Genomic DNA, 25,612 nt, shown 5'->3' with positions numbered 1-25,612 from the left:
CAGCCGGCGCGGGCACGGCGGGGCGGGGCGGCGGCGGCAGGAGGAGGAGGAGGAGGAGGAGGCGGAGGAGAAGGAAGAAGAAGGAAGAAGAAGGAGAAGGTAGCGCCGGTGCCGGAGGGAGGACGGAACGAGGAGCGGCGCATCCCGCCGCCGAGGGGACTCGGACGGTGACATCACTGTTGGAGCTGCTGTAGAGGGAGGCGGAAAATGGCTGCTGCGAGGTACCGGGGGACCCCCCGTGGGAAAAGAGGGGCTGCGACCCAGAGGCGTGGGGTGTCAGCAGCGGCGAGCGCCCGCGCAAGTCCGTGGGTCTGTGGCGTACCCTGGACCCGAGGCGTCGGTCGAGGCCGGTTTCTTGGCGGGGGAAGGGATTGGGAAATGACAATGAGATCCATCCTGACCAGGTGAGCAGGGCGCTCGTGCGGTGCTGCCCCGTGTCCCCGATGCCGGCATTTAGCCGGCAGCCGGGTGCGGGCGGGACGGGGCAGTCTGCGCGCCGGGGCTGTGCGGAGCAGCACCTGCAGGGACCCTCGCACTGCAGGAAACTGCAACGCGCTGCAGCCAATGTCAGCGCCGTGCCCTTCGCTCGGCGCCGGGCCGCAGCTGGTGCAGCGCAGGCAGCATCAAAATCCTGCCGTGTGCAGGTAGCTAATGCAGATGATGACAAGAGTTCACCTATGTCGCTGTTGCTACCTCTGTAGTTGTTACTGTGATACTCCAGACTTTAAAAGACTCTTTCAGAGGTGTTTGAAAATGCAGTTCTAAACTCCCTCACGCTGCTAAACGCACACACACACACAAAAATCATTTGCTGAAAATATAGCCAGGTACCATTTTGCAATATTGCATCTACTCGTGTTACTGGGGGAAAAGGTTCATTCAAGGCAAAACTTACGTGATTTTCGTGCACCTTTTATGTGAGCACATAAATCTGAAGGACATTTCCAAAACTTCATAGAAATAATCAAAATCTCTGTGTAAATATCGGAGAAACATTGAAATGTTACTGCTTTATATGACTGACATGAACGTACAGAAAAGCATATGTGTAAATTTAAGTTAAACTAAAAAAAAAATGCAAGCTGGAAAGACAGAGAGGGAAATCTATCTGTGGTACCTTAAATAAAAACAGGAAAATAATCTCTATTAAAATTAATTTATTACTGGGATAATAACATTTATTACTGGGATAAGCAATTTACTGTACCCTTAAGGTTAAGGAAGTCTGTTATCGTTGAAAGATGCTCATGATACCAGGTGCGGGAGGGGATGTAAGTAAAAAAAGAAAAAAAAAAGGGGGGAGGTTTGGTCTATAATAATTTATTCCAGGATTTTTATATCATTTCATGCTATACACCAACAGAGTAAGCCAAAATAGTCTCTCATATTACTTTGTAAAATGGAAAGTTGCTACATTGCAGCCATGGATTCAAAGCTTTCCCTCACTGCCTAGAAACTGCCAAATGCTGTAAGGTTGTGTTGCATCACGTGGTGCAATATTGAAATCTTTCCTAATACCGCAGTACACTGCAGTAAAATGGTTTTAATGCAGATTACCTGGAGATTATTCAAATCGTCCACATTACTTCACTGAAATATGAAGCAAATTGGTGTGATCTCCTGGCATCGTTCTGCAGTTCCACGCTGCAGGATACTGTGAGACCAGGAAACTTTTTGACAGCTTTAGCTCTGCACTTATTTATTGTTTCAGAATGGGATGATAGAGTAAAAGTAGCACGGCAGTGACTGCATGGTAAATCACAGAGAACTGAGGCGGAATGGTTCTTTTCACATTGTTCTCAGGTAACAGTGCAAAGAAATCATCTGACAGACAAATTTCTAGTGAAAGCTTTTTAGTTTAAGGTTTATAGCTTTTCCCTTCTAAGAGTTAGAGCTCACTGGTGTCTTGAGGATAATGTTTTTCCAAATGGATATAATAAATTTCATGACAGCTGCTTAATTTTTTTTCAAATGCAAAAGAGAGTAGAGTTTAGTACAAGAAATGCTGACATGCATGATTTTTCTGAGAGCTGCTGCTCCAGGCTTTTGAGCCAACTGTCTCACATGTACACCAAACTGCTGTTCTGGCTTTCCCTATATTCATTACTGCTCTGTGCTTGTTATATACTGCAGGGTATGGTAGTGTGGTTAAAATATTATTTCCACAGTGAATAAAGTTTAAATTGCTGAATTTCATACACATTAAAAGTAAGCAAATTACACGTGGGTAGAGTTTTTTTCCCCCAAATAGTAATAAAGAGAATTTAAGGGAAGTTTTATGTGTATCACACTTTTAATCTAAGATTCTATACAGAATGTTTTTCAGGGAACTTTTCCTAAATCTTAAGGATGATAAACAGAGAAGACAAAAGAAATGAAGAGAGAAGGTTAAAACAAAACCTCTCATCTGAGATTTGACCTCAGAAGGGAAATCCCAGAGGTGAAGCCACTGCAGAGGAGAAGTAAAAGAAGGTAACAAAGCTTGAGACTGTGTGATAACAGGGAGTGGAGGGAGAGGGGAGGTCAGAAGTTGTTGAGAAGTGGAATGAAGTGTTTTATAATCTAAGAAGGCAGTTATTGATCCGGCAATAAGCAAGGGGTCCTGCTGCCATTTCAGAGTACACACAATGTGGCTGCACTTTTGCAGAGATGTGAGCAGGTGGGATGTAGTGTACTGCAGATGCTTGTTTTGATGGGGATCACAGGCAAACAGAGCAGTGACAAAGTCACTGGCAGAGCTGAAGCTTTTGGCCAGAGTGTGGGAAGCAACCTTTCACTTGAGCAATGCTGAGAGAGGAGGTGGTGATAACTACCTGGGCAGAGGGGTCCAAAAGGAAAGTTCTGCTTCAGAGAACCCACAGAGAAGAGGTGACCAGCAAATGTTTGGATGTGGAAAGGGACAGGAGGATGTTTCTGTGGTTGCAGTTACTCTTGAATACAGTTCACCTATTCTCCCAAGTTGTGTGAGGTAGGGAAACAACATGGAAATTGTGTCGAAGTCCTGCAGTTTAGTGTAAGAGTTGAACAGGGAATGTGCTGTAGCAGCAGCAGTCCTCCTGCAGGGAGACAAGGCAATGTTGACCTCAAATATTCTTTGAGCTGGTCTCTTATGATAGCCTGTTCTGACTTAGCAGTCTTGCCCAGAAAGGCTGAAAGAGGGGATAATTTCTTCCCTTACCCCTGTCCTGCTTGCAGAATTGCAGTACAGTCTCTGGGCCAGTGCATATTCCTTGATAATTTAGGTGATGTTCAGCCACACTTTTTAAAAGAAACTAAAAATTCTAGTTGAGTGCCATAGGTTAGGCTGAAAGGCAAAAAAAAAAAATTGCAAAAAGAAAGTGTGATGGCATTTTGAGTGGAGAAACCACGTCTGCAGAGGTCTGCTGACCTCCCCACTGTGAGCCATGGGATTCAAGGGCATTCCACAGCTTTGTGAAGGCACCTCTCTGCTCCTGCAGGCTGAGGTGTTGTGGACCTCATTTTGCAGGTGTAAGACTCCCTGTATCAGTGAGCTGAGGGAAAAAGGTCACATGCTGGATTTGGTGATGTGGACATAAGAATATGAGATGATACATGAAATGATTTCAGAAGAGTAGCTGAGTGAGTGAAAGGGTAAGATCATCTCTTTTCACTGGTATGCTTTAAGGACTGTGTTTGTACTAATTAATTATAATTGAGTAAAGTATCCTGCCTAAAATGACTACTTAACTGGTTAGAAGGGTTCTCCAATCATCTAATACTTTCTAACAAAATATTTGGATTTTTTTCCTCATCAAACAAGAACCGAAGTAAATATAGTCAAAACCAAAGAGGCAAGCAAACTAAATACAGAAGACATCATAGTATCTGAGTGTTATCAACATCTTTCAATGAAATAATTGACTTTCCCCCTCAATATTCTACTCACAGGTTATGTGATGCCATCAGTGCTACCCTAGCAGCTTAAACATACCATAGGAGATGTTGTGAGAGTTTCTGGTAAATGATTAAACCTTATAAAATACTTTCTTCAGTTGAAATAATAACATTTTTCTGGCTTGATACAGGCAACCCATTTAAAAGAAATCTATTATGTGAAAGGATATGTTCTAAATTCAGCAAGGTTATTGCAAATCTTCATTCTGCAAAACTTGCTAAATTGTTTACTCTATACAGTGCTTTGTATGGCTAGCATTAGTTAATTCTCACAATATCTTTGAAATTAGGTAAATTTGTATTATTATTTCTAGTTCATTGAAAAGAAAAGGTGAACTATAAATTTAAAGGTTGTATGATCTACCCAAGACCAAACTCTATGATTCCAGTGCTACAGACTAAACCCCTCCATGACTGGAACATTTTGCCTTCTGCAGGTATCATAGGTGAACATGTAAAACCAAATTCTTGTCAGCTTTATATATTTAGAGGTAATTGTCCTTATTTTGTGGGTGCATCAGCTCAAACAACTTGCTTATTTAAATTCTCTCTGCTTATTAGACTGAATGAAAATCAAATGGAGAATGAGCCATACAGTTGTACACTCACAGCTCATAATGTTGCTGGAAAAATGCTGGCAGGAATTCTGTGGGCATAAATTGACTTTGTAGACAGAGAGGCTGATCTTGAACCTAGATGGGAATATACTGCTGAAGCTCCTATGGCTTTTTTTTTTTATTACAGCAGCAGTGTGCCCCTTTGTCCTTGGTTGAAATTTGCTCTGTATTCATTTTTGGCAGTGTTTAAAGTAGCAGATGTCAATCTGTATGTGGCCTTACATCCCAGAGGGAATTGCACTTCATTAGTATTTTAACTGTAAAATTGAAAGTTGTTTAAGGATTGTTTCAAACTGATACACAACACTGGTCATTCCACTATTATATTACTTTATGAAGTTAGGTTGAACTACATCCAGTAAAAAGACATTTAATTTTACAGGAAGGGAAAAAATAGTGGTAGTAAGTTTTGTGGTTTTTATCCTTGCAGGGAAGATGCCTTGCTGTCAATTCTCTTAAGTGCATGCAGAATTACTCTTAGTTGAAGTAATATTCCCTGAAGTAAGAGGACAATATATATATATCTCTTTTTCTAGTTCATGACCTTTAATAGTACTGCAGATTTTTTTTTCTCCTACCTACCAAAATGCTGCAAAACCAGAGCAGTTGGGGAAGAGCTTTGGAGTAAAAGAGCAAACACTTTGAGTATTAATCAGGCATGACTCCTCATCTATGATCACTCACCTATGAGCCAGTAACGACATATAAGAAGAGATAGTAAACATGCTGCTAAGTTATTACAAACTCACCAAAAATCAAGCCTGGAATTTTCTAGCTAATATTTCACTTCTTTGCTTTTAAGAGTTGAAGGGAAAATGCCACCAAGAGAAATGCTTTGGGGTAGAATGAAAGATACAACTTCTACTACCTCATAAAAAGAGTAAGATCCTCTTTTAACCTCTCATATCTGGTTTTCAGAGGGTTTGTTTGAATAAGTCCAATTTGAAAGTGCATTAGTTGCATATGGAAAGTATGTCTAGTATTTTTTCAGCCTTTTAGGAAAAGGTTATTTGACTGCTTGGGCTGTTGCATGGAGCAAGTGCACAGTTATAGCACCTCAGCACAGATTTACATGCGGTCAAACTTCCTCTAATGATCCCATAAACATCTCTAGACAAAATAAGTGATGCATCACTGTTCTTTAATGTTTATAGTTTGGGAGCTGTTAAGATGGGTTGCATTGGATTACCCAAGCCAGGGCATAATGAGCACAGCCAAGTGTATGACTTGACAGAGCCATGCTGACTGTTTCTCCTTCCAGGCTCCATATTGCTTCTAAGTGTTTGGGTATATTAGCCTGCAAAGAAAGAGCTTTTTTGTGATTATTCAATCTCCTGTAGCATAGGTATTTCATCCAGTTCAACAAATAAAGAGATTTATTTCTTGGTCTGTATATTAATACATTTTGTTGTGCATGGCATTTACGAACAAGCAAATTGAAGTGAGTATTAGTTCTCCATCTGTCAGCTGTGAAACAGCTATTTAATAAAGATACTAATCTGTCATGTAGAATTAAGATAACTTCCTGCATTTTATTTGGCATCTTGTTCCCTTAATGTGAATCTGAGTGTGGATTAAAATACAGATAAATAAATGCACATGGTTTATAGGCATATGAGATATCTAGGCTCCTACTTAAACTCGGGTAAATCATCAAGGCCCAGAGAACAATGCATTTCCCTGAATTTGTGTGTAGTGCCATTTGAGGTGCCTGGATTTAGTAACCACCATCATAAGCCTGAAAGAGTGTCCAAGCCCTGTGTGAAGTCTGTGCCCATCAGAAGAGGCAGTTGGAGGCCAGGCATAATAATTTTTGGTATCTAAGATTGTGCCATGCATTTCTTTTTAGGCCACTGAACTGAACCCTACAGCACTTGAAAAAAGCTGAATCAATCTCCAGGAAGCTTTAACTGTGTTCAGTAGGGGCTTGACTCATATGTCTGTTGGAGTTGCTCAAGGCTGAGACATCTCCAAAAGGATGACAGTTGTGATAAAAGACCTGTGAGAGAGTTGTACTTCTAGAGTAGCAGCTGAAGGCCAAGCAAATAACACTGGTGCTAGACACCTGTTTAGAAAGCCAAACTGATCCCTGTATCTCCAGTGATTACAGCAGTAACTTAAGGCACCTGGTGCACTGGTGACACCTAAATGTGAGCATCTTAATCTAGAACTGAAAACCCAGTAATAATGCTAGCTTGCTATCTTAAAATCCATTAAAATGAATGCAATGTTTCACTGATTGAATAAATTATTGGTTAGAACAAAAGTTTTGTACTTCCAGATATAGTAAATATACTTGCTTAAAAAGTCAGTATTCAGCCTTTCCTATCACTCAATTTAACAAATAAAATTAATAGTTTGATGCAAAAATCTGAGCTTTTCTAATAGATTTCTTCAAGCTTTTGATTTAAGCTACAGTCCTACAAAGGACTTTGGCATATTTAGATATTAATATTATTTTATGGAATTCCTAGATTGCTAAAACCTAGGAAGAGGGCACTATTGTGACAAATAAGAATGGCTTCATTAATTCCTTGGGTCACTCAATAGATTTTAGAGTGTGGTATGAGGTTTGCACCAAGTTCTCTGTGTAATCCTGGCAGTTGTAAATGCTGCAGAGGCTTTAAGGTCAAGGCCATCTGGGTAAATAAGGTAAAGATGTTGCTTTACCATGAATAGCATCACTTCTTAGAAAAGTATCTCAGGTTATTTCACAGCGAGTCACACCAGGATAGTGATCTGCAGTGAGGAAGTGACCTCTTGAATATCAGGATTAAAATCTTATCATTCTATCCTTCCTGTGGAAGACAAGTGGGATCATTCCTGTGCGTTTATAGTCTTAAGAGTTGCAGTAGTGTTCTGATAGATGCTCCCCCAGATTCCCAGCTGAATTTGGAACATAGTGATACTGATGATTCTGGAAAATCTGTACTCTATTTCTCAGCTGAGGGCAGCATATTTGTGCTTTTGAATCATCTTTTCCAGAAATGACTAAGATATTGCACTGCAAATCTTTTGAGCAGTAACATACTTCTGTATTCTGACAGCACCTAATTCCACTGAATTCATTAGTAAATCTTACGCTGGTTGCAGGTAAAAAAGATTAGAACCCACAACAGGGCATATAACTTGTTTAAATATGGTCATGTTTTCCATCATACCTCCTATTGGAAATTTTGAGACTTCAGTGCAGTCCCAAGTTTTACATCAACATTGTATTTAATATTCTGACAAGTTCAATGAAAAATGTCAGTCTAAATAACACAAACCAAATCTGTCATGACCACTTATCATGCTGAATTGGAAATAAATAGGTTTTTATGAGGTAGATTAATTGGAAGACCAGTTGAGGTTGGGTTTTGGTTTGGTTTTTTTCCCAAGGAAAAATTGAAAGCTGCACTCAGAGGGTAGATAATATAAAATGTTAGTACATAATAAAATACTAGCTTTATTATGTGTTGCATTAAGGCTATAGACATTTGGCCTAAAATAAACCCCCCACCATTCCACCCTAAGAAATCAGAAGGGTTGGGTGCAGCTGGGCTTAGCTTCTGATTAGAACTGATTCAGCATTACCAGCCTGGTTGAGTTCAATAAGAACATGCATGATCACAGATTTGCAAATAGTGCAGTTTACCAGTTCAATACTATAGATCTGAGTTCAATAAAAACTTTCACAATCCAGATTCACAGAAAGTACCCTTTCCTGAAGTAACAGGAAAGCAGGTTCAGGATTGCTGGTGATAGGACTGCACTAACTACAATGTGTCACTACAGCAGTAATAGTAACAGAGATCTATTAGTGATATGTAGATAGAGATATAAAAATATTCACAGGTCTTTACAATGCACTGGAGGCACAAAGCTCACCTAGAGGAATCCCTTCAAGGGAGGAGGAGAGACAGTCCATCAACCGATCCCAAGTAAGCAGAGGTGCTTTCCCCTCTTTTTTTCTTTCATTGCCCCAAACCCCCTCTTCCTCTATGTAATAGGTGGGGTTTTGATGGTTATGATTGTACATGTAAGGCATGTTCTCATTTCTCTTCATTTGCATTCTTAGGATGTGAAAGCTAATATGCAAGTAGGGCTTAATGAGGGTCTTGGTTACTTTCAGTCAGAATTTATAGTTGACACAAGAGGTAGAATAAGCACTTTGGTCCTCCTCCACCTGCTGAGGTAGCAGTAAAGGCTGTCTGACCTAGACAGCCTTTATTAGAAAGTCTTTGAGTACATGGAGAAGTATTTGAATGGAGAGGAGGCTCGTGGCTTGTACAGAGATGCAGGTTCCCTCTGGGGCTTCTCTGAGACACCCCTGGGGGCGAGGCCTCCACCCCTGGCATTGTTCAGTCCTTATGCCTTCCTCGAGCCAGGTACAAGATAAGCAAGGGCACGTCTCTCATGTTTTTCTCAACCAGTCTCATCAGTTCTTCACTTAAGGCAATTGTAGCAAGCCTGACCATTTACCATAATGATGGATCTGTGCTACAGTTCCTTGATTTGCTGAAATCAGTGTCAAAGCCCTGTTTTAAGCCAACAGAATCAGACCCATCAAGTGGGTATACAATCTCATGTTGTAAACTTGTAACACTTTGCGCTGTGTTTACTGAAAGAAAAGAGAAATAATGATCTCAGCATGCCATCTGCCAGTTCTCTGACTGAATGGAACAGACTGTGTCAGACAAAGGGTGAGCTATATCTTTAAGTGACCTTTGTGGATTTTGGTGGCCTGGGGTTTTTTGGGTGCTTTTGGTTTAGTTTGGTTTTGTTCTGGCTTTTTGTGTTGCTTAGTAACAATATCACGTGTACAAATTTATAGCATTTGTGCAGTATGTGAGGTGTTAACATGTTTGTAAAAATTAAGAGTCCAATTAATGCTTACTCTGCAGAACTTTAAAATTGTATGGCTCCTTCCTTTTTCTTTTTTCCCTTCTACAAATGACCTAGAATACTGAAAAATCATAAATTTGCATGTCAGTATTTCTCAAATCAGTAATTAGTGTTTTCAAATGGAGTATATACCAGAATTAAATAACTTGCAAAGCATAGGTGGCCTTCAGAGGTCATACAATTGTCTCTGTGGTTAGTAGCTGCACACAGGGTAATGCCTGTGAATGATGATGTATCCTGCAAATAAACCACTGAACAAAGCATTCAGTGTCAGAAATCTTACTTGATGACTTTCAGAACTATGTTAGAAAGATTTGAAACAGACAACCAGATACATGTTAACAGATTTCATATGCCATCCTTTCAGCCCCCTATAGCTTCTGCTGGTCTGCTGGAATCTATCCTACTATTCAAAATCTATTCAAAAACAGAAAAAGGTAATACAAGATGGGTTGGACCAGGCAAGCTTCTGCAAGGAGACACACCAGCTCTGTAGTCACTGAGTAGTCGGTGGAGAGAAATAGGCTCTCCCAGACAGTAAGTCATCTGCTGGCTTTTAGACACGTGTCATAGGGTGAGATGAATCACCTCCCTTTCTGCAGTGACTGAGCCAAATGTGGCTAGACAACCTCTCACTTTTAAGGCAGTAAAAGTTTGGTAAGGGTAATCCCAGTCCCCAAGTTACTTTGTTGTCTGATGATACATTATATTTTGCCTTTGATCTGTTTTGGCAAATTTTAGAGGGAAGCATCTCCAGCAGTCCTGACTTGGACAAGGTTCACGTTGACTCTTGTGGGAGGTCAGGGTGTGAAAACACTTTCTCTTCCAGAAAGTGAAGTGTTTCACTATTCCTTTCCCTTATTAGTGACATTTTGTTCTACCTTTCCATTCCCTTTAATCATTGGCTAGAGATGATGCCAGCAGACAGTTAGGTGCTATCCCCAGGGCCCATGGATTGTCACAATAAATTCTGTGAAAAAACGTAGTTTGATTAATGTCTACTGCAGGAGCTGAAGTTGGTCCATAACATAAAAATACTAACAGTAAGCTGCTACACTTTATTCCTTTCATTTGGTGAGGTAATGATTTCATCATCTTACCCATAACACAAGCAGCTGGGCTGATGTCCAGTAGAGCTGCAGCAGAGAACAGGGGGCCTGGCCAGTTGCTGTTGCTGCTCCTCAACTGCTTTTCTGCCTTGGTCCCTTTATAAACAGCAGCAACATTCCTTCTCTCAGCATGCTGAGAGAATATGGCAGCTCTTAAGGCCCTCAGTGAAATTGGTTTAGCTGTTTATTAGTACACCCTCTGACCACAGGCAAGAATCTTGTCAGAAGAACTTTAGAGATAATGTAGATAAATTGCTGAGCTCCAAGTCCCGCCATGACCATGGTAAAAATTGTCCTTAGCTTAGAGTGGCAGGATGGATTTTCATGGATCCAGGTGCTTGCCTGGTGTAAAGACTCTGCGAGATATTTTGTTGTCTGTGTGCTTCACAGTGTCTCCCAGTGGCACCATGGGCTCTGAACACCCAGAAGTCCATATGTCCATTGCCTCCACTAAGTTGTTTTGACAATGTAGGCAAGTCTGATAGCTTCCAAAAGCTGTTGGGCTGGGTACTGACGTGCATGGTATTGGCACAGTGTGTACGTGAATAACCCTAGTGCTCTGGGGAATCATCACTTGCCCTGCATGCTGTGAGCAGCCTGTGTATTCAGTGTACCTCTGGAAATCCTGGGCTGGCTTGCTAACCCTGTACAAGTTCAGACCACAAGAATGTCCCATGGCTCAGAGAATATATGTCTCAATACAAAGTGAGAGACAAAAGACAAACTATTAGAGGACTGCAGGGAAATATTAAAAAAAATATATAAAAGTCAATCAATCAGTTGTTATTCTTAGCACACTGGAAGCTCTAACTTTGCTGCAATTCTGTTGGTCTTATGTGGGCTTTTAGGAGAGTAAAGAAATAGCTCACAGCTGCCAAGGTCAAGGGGGGAAATATCAAAGTACTTCATTTGAGAATCAAAGAACCGGGTGGTGGAGATTGCTGTGCTGAGTTGATCAGAGGCAGAAGTAGCATCTTCGAGCATTGTAACAGTAAACATGTTGACAAGACTGCAGTTGTCTCTTACAAATTAACAAGTTCACTCCTGTATGGAAAGCCAGCTCTCTTGAGGCATAGCACAGACATGTGGAATAGTGGAAAACTGGGCTTCTGCAAACAAATTGACATTACTTCTCAGAGCAGTGCAGCCAGATATTCTCACTTTGACATAATAGCCCCATGTAATTCCCCTTTTCTAGCTCTGAGTTACCTTTTTGACAGCCTCTGCATGAGGCACTAAATTTGCTTTTGACTGATTGAGGCCAAGTAAATCGCAAATCAGACTGTCACATCTAGGAATTCATGAGTTTTCAACTCTGTGAAAGTATTCCACCTTCATGAATTGACCATATGTGTGCTGGAAAGAAGATTCAGGTTTGACAAAATCAGATTTTCTATGTATTGATTTAATAATTTTAAAGTAGAAAATATCTTCTCTGAGTATAATGGCAACACTTAAATGAACTGGTTACATTTCCAGTAGAGTTTACACTTTCATGAAAGGCTATCTGCCTAATTGGGAAAATAAAGCTCAAAGCATGACTTGTTCCCTTCTTCTGTATAGAGTTCTATACTGAAGTATAGAACCTCAGTGCTTTAAAAAGCCCAGAATGGCCCATTGCTTTAAAAGCATTGTTTTATGAAGCAAATTATTTAGCTGTATATTTGGGTTTGGGTTCTCCTTGTTGCTGTTATTCCTCATGAAGCAGCCCAGCTCTCTTCCAGTCCTTAGCCTGTCATTTCTTTTGTACATCAAGTTTTCCACTGCCAGGATGTGTCATACCTCACCCACGCAGTTGTCCTGGGTAGTTCTGGGTTGGTTTTCTGTGGCTACAATTGTCTTACTGCCCATGAGATGATAATCATCCATCCCTCTTAATAGCATGCATAGCTCGTACATTCCTTCCTTCTTGGGAAAGATTTTATCATACCTGTATCTTTTAGTCAGAGGCTGGACTAAAATTTTTATTGAGACAAATGTAGTACTAGTAGAGATCCCAGCCAGAGATAGATTGAACATAGAACTAATATGGGAGCCAGGACTCCGTGAGTGAAAGCTGTTTTCTGTGCATAGTTTTGGAGGCAACTCTCTGATGTACAGGTATTAAACAGACCATCTCCCACCTTTCAAGGGGGACACAACTCGCTGCTTGGCTAGTTTTCACTTTCTTAGGATATTTTCATACAAGGTAACTACCAATATCCAGCAAAAGGAGGGTTGTTTGGGGCTTTTTAAAGTGTTGTAACATCCCTGTGGCATGACACAGTAACTGCTATTTTTCCTATGATGTCCGTTAGGAAGCATCTGTGTGACAAGAAGGCCACTTAACAATGAAAAAATTCACACTGTTTGATTTTGTAAATGATAATTCACTGCAAATTGGAGAGACTTCATGGATACAGGACCTTCCCTGTGATGACAATGAACTAGAAAGACTTCTGAAACCTAATGAGCACGTACTAGTTAACTGGCCTGTGGGAGAAAGAAAGACAGAAAAGCACCTGGTGAAAGTTGTGTACATGAGTGGTGAGTGCAGTTACAGAACATTTGTCTGATATGAAATCTGCTTTTAAGGTATAGTTGCCTGATTGTCTGTGCTTTGGCCTTTTTCCTTTCCATCACTTCAGATGACCCCCAAGAGCTGGTGGAAATGATGCAAAAGATACTACGAGCAGATGAAATTACAAAAATACAAGTCCTTGGAAAAGGCAAGAGGAAGAGGATAGAAATGATATTCTCAGAAAGTGAGGACAGTGACTTGGATAAAGAAAAGGTGAGTTTTTGTCTTTATGTGCCTGATATTGGTAGGTCTGTAAAGGAATGAAACACACTGTAACTATTGATTCTTAATGATACAACACACTATTAAAAGATGTATAGTAAAGGTAGGAATACAGGCAGCCTTCACATGGCACCTCAGCACAATAACCTGTCAGAGTAATTATTTAGGCCAATGGATTTTGTCCTTTTCTATGTCAAGAGACGAGTGTTATTCAAGGCTTTGGTGCTCTGTAGCTCCACTGCATTTTCCCCCATAAGACAGAAATCTGACTAGTGCACAAAAAAGGGAAGGGACCAGGTTTTCTGAGGTGTGCATTGTGCTGAGATCTGCAGTCACAAAATATAGGCAAGGAAAACATAAAAGTCAACAAAGTTACAAATACATTTTTTAAAAATACTAACCAAGAATGTCAAGTGCATGGTGGATAAAAATTTATGGTATATTATGAAATACTGTAATGAAAGGCTCTATAGGAATGCAAAGGTACATTATGCACTTGTTTACAGGGGAAGATGGTGAAACATATAAAAAGAAAGAAATCATTGCAGGCATCTGCTCCTGCCAACATCCTGAGTCAGCTTGAAACATCGTTAATTAACAAACAGGTAAACATCCATTTTCATCAATTTTAATGTATTAAGCAGAAGCAATCTTAAATGTATTTTTGAGGGGGGCATAGGAGTTTTGCCATAGTGAAGCTAACAGTTCTAAAAGATGCTACTTTGGAAAACTGATGAATAGAGAACAAAGGTTACATATCACCTAACAGTTATATATTACACTGATCTTTCACTTTTAATTTTCATAGGAATAGTAATAGCTGTGTTTGGTAACAGCTTTTATTAAAATGCACTGAGTCTGTTTATACAAGGCAATTTTTTGATTTAGCTAGATATTTTAATGTTAGTTTTGATGCTCTGATTTTATGTTGTTGTTTCTGTAGATATCACAGTTGTTTGGGTTTTGTTTTTCAGAGAGAACCATATTCAGGAAGCAACTTTCTATATAGTGAAAGTAGCAGTGATGATGAAGAGCCTTTATTTCAACTCTCCAAGGTAGAACTATGTGCCAAAATTAAAAGTCTCAAGAGGAAGCTGACAGATACCATGAGAGAAAACTGCCGCCTAAGGCAGTCTCTGGTGATGCTTCAAGGTAAAATTGAGAGTATTTTGATGAAGAGGAAAGCCTGAAGGTCAGGAAAAGCTTGATTTATAAAGAGGCCATTTGGATGGGAATTATGGATGCTCAAGCACCTGACATGATCAAGGCCTACCATTAGCATCAAAGTCTGTGATACATGGCAGCATTTAATTCCAGCAGCACTTACTGTCTTACACAGAAGCCATGCAATCATAGAGTTAGAAATGAAGAAATCTGTCTAATCCTGCCAGTTGTTCCCAAGAGAACCTTTCTGTATGCTGTGTAACCATTGGCTAAGCTCAAATACTTCACTGACCAGTCCAACTAACCATATTTACTAGCAGTCTTTCTTGATCAATTGATATTTTATTTATTCTGAAATTACTTAATTTCTAATTACTTTGGTGATTCCTCATTACTGCTAATCTGAGTTAGTTTCAGATGCACCAAATTTAATTCTTTCCCAGAGATGAAATATTTTGTTCTTTTATAATGAATCCTTCATCTCAGTGATCACCTCTGAAGAGCCTCTCACTTGCCCCTGTCCCTTACTCTGAGGCAGCCAAAACTGAATACAAAATTTCAAACTGTTAGTGAATGAATAAGGTTTAAAGAGGATTTACTCCTTCCCTTGCCAGCTACACCATACCATCACTAGACAGTCTGGTATCTGGTTTTTTTTATTGTCAGATGATTTAGCAACTGTTTACCAGAGTCATTGCCCACTTGACTGCATTTCTTATGTTATTCATCTTGATTTGAATCATTCACCTCCACTTTTTAAAATATTATTTGTAAACCTTTTCTTAGCGTTTAACAACTTTTCTCACACATATAAGTCCATTTTCCTTGCATCTTGAGCAATTAGATTAGTCTTTTACAGTATTTTTTGTAATTTAGTATTCTGTATCCTGCTGATATGTCATCTCTTGCATCCTTTTTGCTCTGCATTGATTGCTCTTAATGGATATAAATAAAAGTTTATATTTGAAAATATCACTTTGAGGAAAAATTATTTAAAACATATCCTCTATAGATTAAAAAAAGGGAAAAGCTTCTGCAGTCTGTGTAACTTCTATGAAGAAAAAAAAATCAGACATCACTTAGCCCATATTCAATAGGTTTATGGACTTGTAGAGATTTTGAGATTGTAAAAATAAAAAGAAAAATAGTCTGTTTTGTGCCATGATGGGTATAAACAAATAGTTCCTCTTAGCCTTGCACTGAACTGATCTATTCTAGAAACTGAGGCCAGATCTTCATGGGTGGGGACAACAGAATAGCAGGAAAACCTTTGAGAGAAGAGGAAAAAAAGTATATTGAAATGTCTTTGCTGACTACTTTGAGTCTTTCTCATTATGAAGGAATATAATTGCAAAAATATACCTGCTTATGTAATTGGAGTCTGAAAGCTTCAAATACTATTTTACCCCTCTCTTTTCATCTGATTTCAGTGTTGCCACAGGCAGTCACTCATTTTGAGGAACTGGTAGGGATGGCTGAAGCACTGCTCAAAGGGGGAGTGACATCATCTACGTCCAGTCTGCATCCACATGCTGTTTGGAAGGCATCTCACAATCCATTAGCAGATTCCTATGCAGCTATGCATAGTAACTCCAGCTCACCAGTAACTTTGAATGTGGAAGATGAGGAGCAACAGACTGAAAAACAGGTCAGTTAAAAGGCAATTTCAGGCATAAAACTTTATACATTATAAACTTTACTGCTATAGCATAATATAAAAAAATCAGCATCAGTAAAATAATTTGTCATCATTGCGTTGATAACATGACTAATGAGCTCCTTTTGTGCAGAATGCTCTTTCCATGAGAAGCATTAGGTTTCATTCAGTGTCCTGTACACTCTCAAATTCACTTTAATTTCAGTGACCTTGCATATCTGTGGCTAAGGACAGAATGTGGATGCATGATGAAAATACCAAGATCCAGGGATAACTTCCAGCCTAATGGTTTGGATGCCAAAGGGGAACGGTAGTATTTCAAAGATAATCTAAGAAGAATACCAGCAGTCTGTTCAAACTGTTAATTTGTAATTGGAGGCTGGTATGTTTCTGCTTCTGTTCCAGACACTGGCCAGCAGTTAAGTAGAAATACATGTGTACAGAGATACTGAGTAAAGAAGTTCCCCTATTCTCTGCAATTATAAGAGAACATGATTGAGAAATCTAAGGCACAGAGGCTGTAAATGAAGAAAATGAAGGCACAACCAAAAGAATGATTCTAGCTTCTGCATTCACAATTTACATAAACATTATTATGCACCAGTTCATGCTAATCCATGCAAATCATTCTTGTGTATTGTCATGGGGTGCTAAAATCCAAAGAAGTCTGTTAAGACTTCTGTTAAGTCTCTTAAGGTATGTTTTGACTGTATATTGCAATACACAAAATTTGACCTAACGTCTTCAAAGAAATAAAAAGACCTAATTTTCTAAGCAACCTGCCTTACTTCATAGAGGTAGCTCAAAATTGCCTATTAGGACAGTTCAAATTCTTAGGCTGTACCACTGCTGCATGCAGAAGCCACTCTCAAAGCCCAGGACCAGATGTGACAGTTCTTAGGGCATGTCTGCTCGGAGGCAGGAATATTAGTTTGGGCATAGTGCCCTGCTACCAAGGTGGTACAGAAACCATGCCCGAACTGGACCACAGCCAGCCTGCATGGAGTGCAAGCAGAAGGATTTTGCTGTGTCTGAACATGTCCTGTCTCCACTAGTGAATAATAAGGATTGCCTGGTGAAGGGTTTGCTAGGATGAATGGGGTCCTTAGTGTGCCCCACACTTCCTTCTGGAAAACAATCAATCTGTGTGTATAGCCCCAAATGCTGAGTGGTATGCAAGTGTGGTGTTATCTCAAGCACACCGTTTGCAGAGATTACTTTTGAAATTGTGGTTTAAAAGTAGAAAATGAAAAAGATATTTCAGCGGTAATACTATATAATATTTCTAGAAAACTGCAATAGTTATGCCTATGACCAATTTTGTTTTCCAGTTCAAGATCGAAAAGTGGCAGATTGCACTTTGTAACAAGAGCAAACCTCAAAAATTTATAAATGACTTGATGCAAGCACTTTATACACATGAATACATGGCTACACACAGCCTGACAGGTGCAAAGTCCTCCTCTTCAAAGGATAAAGCGGCAAAACCAGCTATGAATCAGAATGAAGTTCAGGAAATCATAGGTGATGACTTGTTAACATTATTCAATGTGGCTCTGACTTGACAGGGGGCTTTCTCCAAGGGAGGGGCTGTCATGCTTAACAGCTGGTCTACTCAGGTGATGAGCTGTTTCCTATTTCCTTCTTCAGCTACATGCTTTTTTGAACCATCTGTTAAAATTACTGCCAGTGAAATGCTATGTAGTAGTATTTCTATTGCATGAATTCTGTGGGTTTTATTTAGGTGACTGCTCAGGCACAGTGATAGTGTAAATGTTTTAGCCCTTGCAAGGTTGATGCCTTGGTGGAACTACCTAAAAACAGAAGCTAGACAAAATTAAGAGAATAAAAGTGGTTATATTTATTGAAGGGCCTTCAGGTACAACAGGGCAGTCAAAGCCCCCAGGGCCTACACCCAAAATGGATGAGGGGGTCACGGGTTTTCATACATTTGTAAGCTTGGCCCATTTGCATATCGGGGGTTAATCCTCCAATTACAGCTTTAGGTAATGAAGTCGTTTACCCCAAGTTTGCTCTCCCCCAACTCATTATTGTTTACATTTCTTGCGGCCTGAGACAGTACCGTGTCCTTGAGTTTTAGGCCTAGAGAGGAATTGTTTTGTCTGACCAAAATGGGAGAACAGTAGCTAACACTGTATACGGAGTTTAGAATTATACACTAAAGAATTACAGGATATGAAATATATAAAAGCTAAAATCCTGAGGCATCAGGTTAACTTTGAGTGTGATGATAACAGATAAGGGAAGGCAAAAAGAGGACACATTTGGATCAAATTTAAAATTATGTCTGCTGTGTCCTGAAGTTTAGTGAATGTTATGAATTCTGACATTTTAAATAGCACTAGAGGCAAAATGAGACTGTATAGAAGACAGAAATAGTGATCAGAGAAGCAAACAAAATTTGGTTTATGCTGAGGTTTAAGGCAGAAAATATTTGGTGCATAGGACAGAAAACAATTTCAGATGGAAGTACCAGCTTTAAAGAAAACAGTATTTTGTGAGCATATGAAGCCAAATTTTCATTGGATTCACACCTGTAACTAAATACTAGAACAATATAGCCTTAATTCCTGTACTATAATCCCTCCCCCATTGCCATTCCCTTGGACTTCTGCAGTTCTCTTGGTTCCCTTCTCAGCTTAGCTCCAGTTCCTTCACCTCAGTACAGTTTTGTTGAAGTTAGCCAGCAGTTTCAAAAGTTATCAGTTGAAAAAATATTTTTTCCTTAAGAACCTTGTTAGAGAAAAAGGCCCAAAATCAAGAGAGATAAAAGGAAAGAGTGTGTAGGATGGTAAAAATATATTTAGAGCCAGTAAGATGAGACAGTTTCAGAATGGCATATAAGAAAAATGAAAAAGATTTAATGGGATGAGAAAAATGGTTGATTTCAATCTTAATCATCTTTTTCAAGCTAAATGATTTTATGATTCTAAATCCTACTAGTGTCTAGGCAAAACTGAAAAGGGAAGCAGAGAAGGTAATGAGGACACAGAATACAGCATGTTGTGGAGAATTCAGTGACAAAGCCTATAGAGAAATCAGAGAACTTTGTTAAGGTAGAAGAGAATACTCTGGAATTTCAACAGAAAAATGTCAACATTATACAAGAGAAAAAGAAAAATCAGAAGGAAGCTTGGGAGTCCTAGGACTGTAGAAAATGAGTTAGTAGATCAGATTATTTAAAGAAGATGGAAATTGTAGGACTTCAAAATAAAATGAAATGAAAGGGGAGGGAAGATGATGGAAAAGAATGGAGCAGGAATCACATTCCTCATGTTGAGTCCTGTTACTATTGCATTCAAAAAATGTAGCCAGGCAAAACAGAAGGGAATTTTTTAGAAAAAGTGGCATCACTTGAAAATGAAAATTACTGAGGAAAAGAAAAGTAAGATTCAGAGGCATAAGGACTGATGAGGATAGGAAAAGGACTCTGATCAAGAACAGAACATAAGGACAGAGGATTAGCAAGCACAAATAACTCACTACAGAAGGCTTTGTGGCCTTGGAGTTCCTTTTGAGTCTGCCAAGAGCAGGCACACCAATATGGAAGGCACAAAGAAAAACAGGAGCTAGCATGTGCAAAATCTATGAAGGAGTTTGTAAAGACAGTGAAGTAACTAGAGTGGAAGCTGAAGTAGCTGGAACTTTAAAAGATGCAAGAAAAATATTTTAGATCACACATCTCTTGTTTCCCTGATTTGGAGGCTCCATATATATATATATATCATCTCTTTATTTTGCAGGAATCACAAAACAGTTGTTTCCAAACACAGATGATGCTTTAATAAGGCGAATGATGGGACAAAAACTGAACAATTGCACCAAGAAGCCAATTTTAAGCAAAGATCTTAACTCAGGTGCTTTTCAGAAACATAGCTTTTGGTAAGTCAAATTAAAAAATGCCTGCAATGTGCAATTCTGTATATTACTTCATAGTAACAAAATTTAAAAGCAGTCTTAAAATTCAGATGACAATGCATATTTACCTACTTGGTATATGCACTACCAAGTCAGTAAATACTTCCATAACCTTGTACAAAAATTACATAATACAGAAGCAGTCCAGCTTAACATTACTGCACAAAAATAGTTATTGGTTCCAGACAAAGCAGCACAAGACTATTAAATTACAGGAAGAGAATACAGAAGTATTCTGGAGTTGCTTTGCTCAGTATGTCTATTTAAGATTTGACATTATTTACCTTTCTTATTATTCTCTGGCTCACCAGAGAGCAGTCAATTCCATTTTCATGTCACCTGTTGTGCCCCAATTAACCCACAAGTGAATATAAGGAAAATCACACCTCTTTGGTACATATTGATAAGAGTTCTGTAGGGGAGCTAAGCTGGCAATCCTTTACTGCCAAAAGAGTCTAAATTATTGGGTCAGAGGAATTATTAAATAACATCTTACATATTATGGGTATTTTTGCCTTGCAAATGAAACAAATATAAAATTACCAAACTCATGCCTATGGTCGGTCAAGTCAGCCATTTGCACCATACTGTTTCCACATACACCAAATGTACGTATCACAGAATGGTTGAGCTGGAAGGGACCTCTGTAGGTTGGCTAGTCCAGCCCCTGCTGCTCCAGGCAGGGTCACCTAGACCAGGTTGCTCAGGGCCATGTGCAGTTTAGTTGAGTATCTGCAAAGAGGGAGACTCCACCACCTCTCTGGGCACCCTGTGCCACTGCTCGGTGCCCCTCATGGTGTTTCCTGGTGTTCAGACAGGACCTCTTGTGTTTCCATTTCTGCCCATTGCCTCTGGTTCTCCCACTGGGCACTACTGAGAAGAGCCTCCATCTCCTTTACTCTCCCATCAGACATTAGTGCACATAGATAAGATCCACTTGAGCCTTCTTGAGGCTAAACAGGCCTGGCTGCCTCAGCCTCTCCTCAGGAACAGGGTAAGAAATGAGCAATGAACAGGACAAGAGATTAAAATACGGTGACAGGGAAAAGAGATTTGTGCTTACTTAGACTTTTTATAGTGAACTAATACTTTTCTTCTTCCTGGTTCAGTTATCTCCTGCATGTTTTTAAAATCTGTATTTGCAACTGTAAGACACTTCGTAAGAAAAAACCAACACAACAAAACAAAACAAAAAAAACCCAACAACAATAAAACCACCCCAAGACATTTGACTATGTTGTGACACAAATGTTTGAAAAGTAGTAGTGCTTTGCTTCTAAAATTCCTTCCTAAGCCACCTGGTAGTGGACCACCAGTGGTCTGTGAATTATTACTTGAGAAATACTTACAGAATATCTGTTAGAAAAATCCGCATACACAGGTTTTTCCATCTGGAAACAATAAACAAATGCACCAGCCTGGCAAAAATAAAGTTTACTATGTTAATGCTTTTCTCCTAGAGATGAGAACACTTCGTAAATCAAAGGTCCTGTGTATTTGTAACGTACAGTATGCAATGATTCACTGCAGTATTTTTCTTTGTCCTTAACACAGGCAGGAAAAATAACAGCACAAAATCAGATTTTGTCTTCTTTGAAAGTATTAAAATCTTAAATATTTTTATCTTCATCAGATGGATCCATAAATTTTGCTAATTCCTGAGTCTTTAGTGTACACGGTATTCCTGAAGCGTTGATAGGAGGACCTTGACTATACTAAAGCAATTCTGGGTTGTTATTTAATACTGCATATAGACCTTCCAATTTAAACTCGGTGTTTTAAAAATGTCTTTGTGTCTGTTATTGATCAGTGCTTATGTAAAATCCAGTCCAACATCCATTGTAACCAATTCAGATATTGCCTGAACAGTGTATTTTGAACTGATGCATTTATAATGGATTTTTTTTACACCTGTTAAGCATTCCCTCACTGTCAAAGCAGTTAAGCACCATGTAAGTAATCAAGACAACTTGGTGATTCCTCTAGCTCAGATGACACACATATTCCCTGTAAGAAAAGTAAGACAATTTAAAAGTGCTCAGAATCTCACTGTTACTCCTTCAGTCCACCTTCCAGCAATGAAGTACAGAGGGGGGTAGAGAAAATTCTGTTGTGCAGTACCTTTAGTAACCACTTACACACACAAGTTACTAACTTTAAAAACTGGTGATACTGCAGCTTTTATATCCTTCCTTGCCGCTATTTCTTCCTCCTCCGCCTTTCCCCAGAGTACAATTATGATTGAAGACAAGAAATTTGGAGTCAAATCCAATGAGACAGACAAGTTTCGATCTCAGATCCATGAAGCTGAGGTGAAACAAGGAAAAGGGGAATGTGAATGAAGAAAACTATTTAACTAGCTAATAAACAACCTCTGCAGCTTGGAAACTAAGAACAGTACTAATTGCACATTTAATGGTGAAATCTCAAACTTACTTATAAATTGTCTCAACAGTGGTTCAACAGCTGCTCCTCAGGGCATCATCTCTTCGGCTGTTCCTCCTAGTACACAAGACCAGCAGGATGATGATTCACCAGCTGCTAATGCACAACTTCAGCAAAGTGACAGCTGCCTGACTCCTCCACCTCCCACCCCAGAGGGTCAGCAGGAGCGTCCCAAACCCACTTCTTCTAAGGTGGAGTCTCAACTCGCCAGCAGCTCACCAGCGCCCTCTCCCAACCAGGGTTGTGGACAGGATCTCAGGAATTCAGACAAGGAATAACAGGAAGATATTTCATTCCAGCTCACATGCTCAATGGAGATTAAGAACTAGTATAAAATAAAAAAATAAATAATATCTAAATTGTACTAGATATATGGTAGTATCCAACAGTGGACAGAGATAGAAACCTGAGAACTTTTTTCTCAAAACAGATGAAAATCCCATAGTCTAGAATAAAAATGAAGCCATATTAATATCTTTGGATTTAAGATATTATAAGATATATGCATGTTATGCAGTAATTCAAAAAACAAACTTTTACTGAAGAATTCAAGTAGAGTTCCCCTTAGTTAGAAAAAAATATTATTTAAAGTACTACCAAAAGAATATATATGAGGAACCATAATTCCCTTGCTTTCACCTTGACAGCTGAGGGAAAACTGCTTAACTGATCAAAGAAAGCTATTGTATATTAATGCAAAAACGATATAGTGATATGGAGAGAAAATAGATAGATTTCCTAGTGAAATGAAGACTGTGGCCCACACAGGAGTAGAAAGCACAGGGCCATGTGAGCAGAAAAGAAGAAATAAAATAGATGTTTAAGGATGCTACTAACTTGGAAAACAAAAAAACTTTCTTAGGGCAATGAAACTACAACTTTCAATATATCCACAGGAAAGAAGCAGCTAATTTTTAACCTCTCAAAGTAGAACAGACAATGGAAGAAGCCATGTTCCCTTGTAGCTCAGGGAAGAGTCCTCCAGGAAAGCTTGTTTAGTTGTGGAAGGCATTCTCTTGCAGGGTTTCTGCTGCTGGTACTCTGCTGGTTCAGCAGCTCTTGCTCTCTGTTCTTCCCTGACCATCAGGTCCATAGGATAAGGGTGCCTGGTCCCTCCAGCTGGGAAATAGAGGACACTTCATTAGAAGCAACTAGTTAAGGGCAGAGTTGCCAGCTTCTACTTCCTGTGGTTTGATTTTGGTATGCTACCCCTTGCTTAGAGAAAGGGTGGACAGGCAGAATATTCCTCGTGGTACCAGAAAAATCCCAGTATCTGGGCAGTTCCCCTTGAGATCTGACAGCGCTTCTCCCAGGAAGCAGCTCGCAGTCACACAAACCCTATAATAGCCTAAGGAGGAGGAGGGGAAGATACAGGTTCCCCAGGGAAGTGGTCACAGCATCAAGCCTGTCTGAGTTCAAGAAGTGTTTGGACAATGCTCTCGGGTACATGGTGACTCTTGGGGTGTCCTGCACAGGGCCAGGAGTTCGGCTCAATGATCCTGATGGGTCCCTTCCAACTCAGTATATTCTATGGTTCTGTGATTTTTTCCCTTGCTGACTGATTTCAGGTTTACGGTGTGCTGACACGGGAAGGAGAGAACGCTTGGGACTATAGCTTTCCTGTTTGAGTGTACTCCTCCCAGAACAGAGTACTGTTAGCTGAATCTATTTCAAACACAGCAAACAAGCAACTAATGAATCAGATTGGAAAAATGAAATGACATCAAGTTGAAGAAATCTAGCTTGATTTAAGGAGGATTTCAGGACATCTGAGTCACACCCTAATATTATTATAGAAATAATATTAGGGTGAACACTGAAAAAAATTCTGAAGATAAGGTTATCAGCCAAATACCCCTGAAGGGAAGTGCTGCAAATCTAACTGTTCTAGAGCAAGGCACTGTGGAGAAGACTTTTGTGTGGGCTGGGGTACAAATTAAGTGATTTGCTATCCTTTTTCATCTCTCACCTAATAATTCCTTGTAGATAGGATCAGGATGAAAGCAGGTATGAAATGTGTTAGTTCTATCTCATGCTATTAACTACCATCTATAAAACATAACAGAAGAATGTTTGCTATATGTATATTTTGTATATGTAATTGTATGTACAGCATATATAATAATGTATATAGTTAATCATATTTTTGAAGCTACTTTCTATCAAATAAATTGAAACATTACTACGTCTTAGTGCTGTTTTATTGTGCTCACTGTCTTCTGGGCCTTTTCTTACATCAGCCTCTGTTGTACACTCTAACATACAAGGCTGGGGTTTTTCTCTCTTGTTTTTGGGTTTTTTTTCTTTTTCTTTAATAACTGTTCTGAAGCCAGCTTCTGTAAACCTCGTCATTTTACCTGGGGAAGGAGTTGGCCCACCTTACAAGGGCACTTTAACCTTAAAGCTGTCACAGCTGATGCTGCACAGCTGCAGCTGTTGTGCCGTTCAGGAGGTGTTGGAGCCCTTGGGCAGGTAGATGGAGCCGAACGTCAGCAGCTGCTCTCGCTGTGGCTGGTGCAGCGCCGCAGATCCTGCTGTAAGTTGTCAGTGGAAAACCAGTGGGGCTGGCAGCTCACCACAAAAAGTATAGGAGGAGTTTCATGGTAGGGCAGAGGGCCTGCTCCCAGGCATGGCCCAGGGAGATAGGTGGGTACTCTGGACAAAAGCAATAACAAAAAGAAGAAGATATTTTAATGTTTTAACAAAGGATAAAAAGCGTGCGAGCTGCAAAAATACTGTTCCTTCCTCTTTATGTTATCCCACTGGATGAAAGGAGATAAGTAGCTGTTGCACAACTATACCGTTAACAAAAGGGCCATATCTCTTGCAGTATGACCAGAAAGGAACAAAATACAACTGGTTTTTCAAAATGACCTTGACACACTCTGAGAACACAAAATTGAAGACTAGATAATCACAGATTAGAAACTTCAGAAGTAATAGAAAGGGAGATCAGAACAGCATAATGCTGCTTCTCCCAAAACTTTCATTAAAATAAAAATTAACTGGTGATATGTAAATGTGTGGTGTTCCCAAGTGTAAAATTCTTCTGATACGAGTGACAGAGGACACATTATTTACAGTCCTCGGAATGGGA

At 39.6% G+C, this 25,612-nt stretch overlaps 1 protein-coding gene across 4 annotated transcripts; it reads left to right on the top strand.

Annotated features, from left to right (window-relative positions):
* The first annotated feature begins 98 nt into the window (after positions 1-98).
* BEND6 (BEN domain containing 6) lies at positions 99-24,700 on the top strand. Of its 4 annotated transcripts, XM_069011398.1 has the most exons (13): positions 99-221; positions 2,315-2,472; positions 3,488-3,612; positions 3,910-3,978; positions 5,335-5,412; positions 12,826-13,054; positions 13,156-13,301; positions 13,817-13,915; positions 14,285-14,462; positions 15,905-16,122; positions 17,463-17,655; positions 19,896-20,034; positions 22,526-24,700. In XM_069011398.1, exons 6-13 carry the CDS (start codon positions 12,859-12,861, stop codon positions 22,791-22,793), a joined length of 1,437 nt encoding a protein of 478 aa, XP_068867499.1. In that variant the 5' UTR covers positions 99-221; positions 2,315-2,472; positions 3,488-3,612; positions 3,910-3,978; positions 5,335-5,412; positions 12,826-12,858; the 3' UTR covers positions 22,794-24,700. The 4 variants fall into 4 exon arrangements, with proteins under 4 accessions (XP_068867499.1, XP_068867498.1, XP_068867497.1 ...); XM_069011397.1 differs by lacking the exons at positions 3,488-3,612; positions 3,910-3,978; positions 5,335-5,412 and adding an exon at positions 1,712-1,803; XM_069011396.1 differs by lacking the exons at positions 3,488-3,612; positions 3,910-3,978; positions 5,335-5,412.
* The last annotated feature ends 912 nt before the right edge of the window (positions 24,701-25,612 follow it).

Source organism: Aphelocoma coerulescens, chromosome 3 (genome assembly GCF_041296385.1).
Source record: "Aphelocoma coerulescens isolate FSJ_1873_10779 chromosome 3, UR_Acoe_1.0, whole genome shotgun sequence".
NCBI lineage: Eukaryota > Metazoa > Chordata > Aves > Passeriformes > Corvidae > Aphelocoma > Aphelocoma coerulescens.
This window is presented reverse-complemented; position numbering and strand designations above follow the sequence as displayed.

Coding starts and splice junctions, on each gene's coding strand:
- BEND6 (XM_069011396.1), top strand. CDS start 12,859: ATGAAAAAATTCACACTGTTTGATTTTGTAAATGATAATTCACTGCAA. Junction 13,916..14,284: donor CATCGTTAATTAACAAACAG/GTAAACATCCAT, acceptor TTTGTTTTTCAG/AGAGAACCATATTCAGGAAG. Junction 20,035..22,525: donor TTTCAGAAACATAGCTTTTG/GTAAGTCAAATT, acceptor TTGTCTCAACAG/TGGTTCAACAGCTGCTCCTC.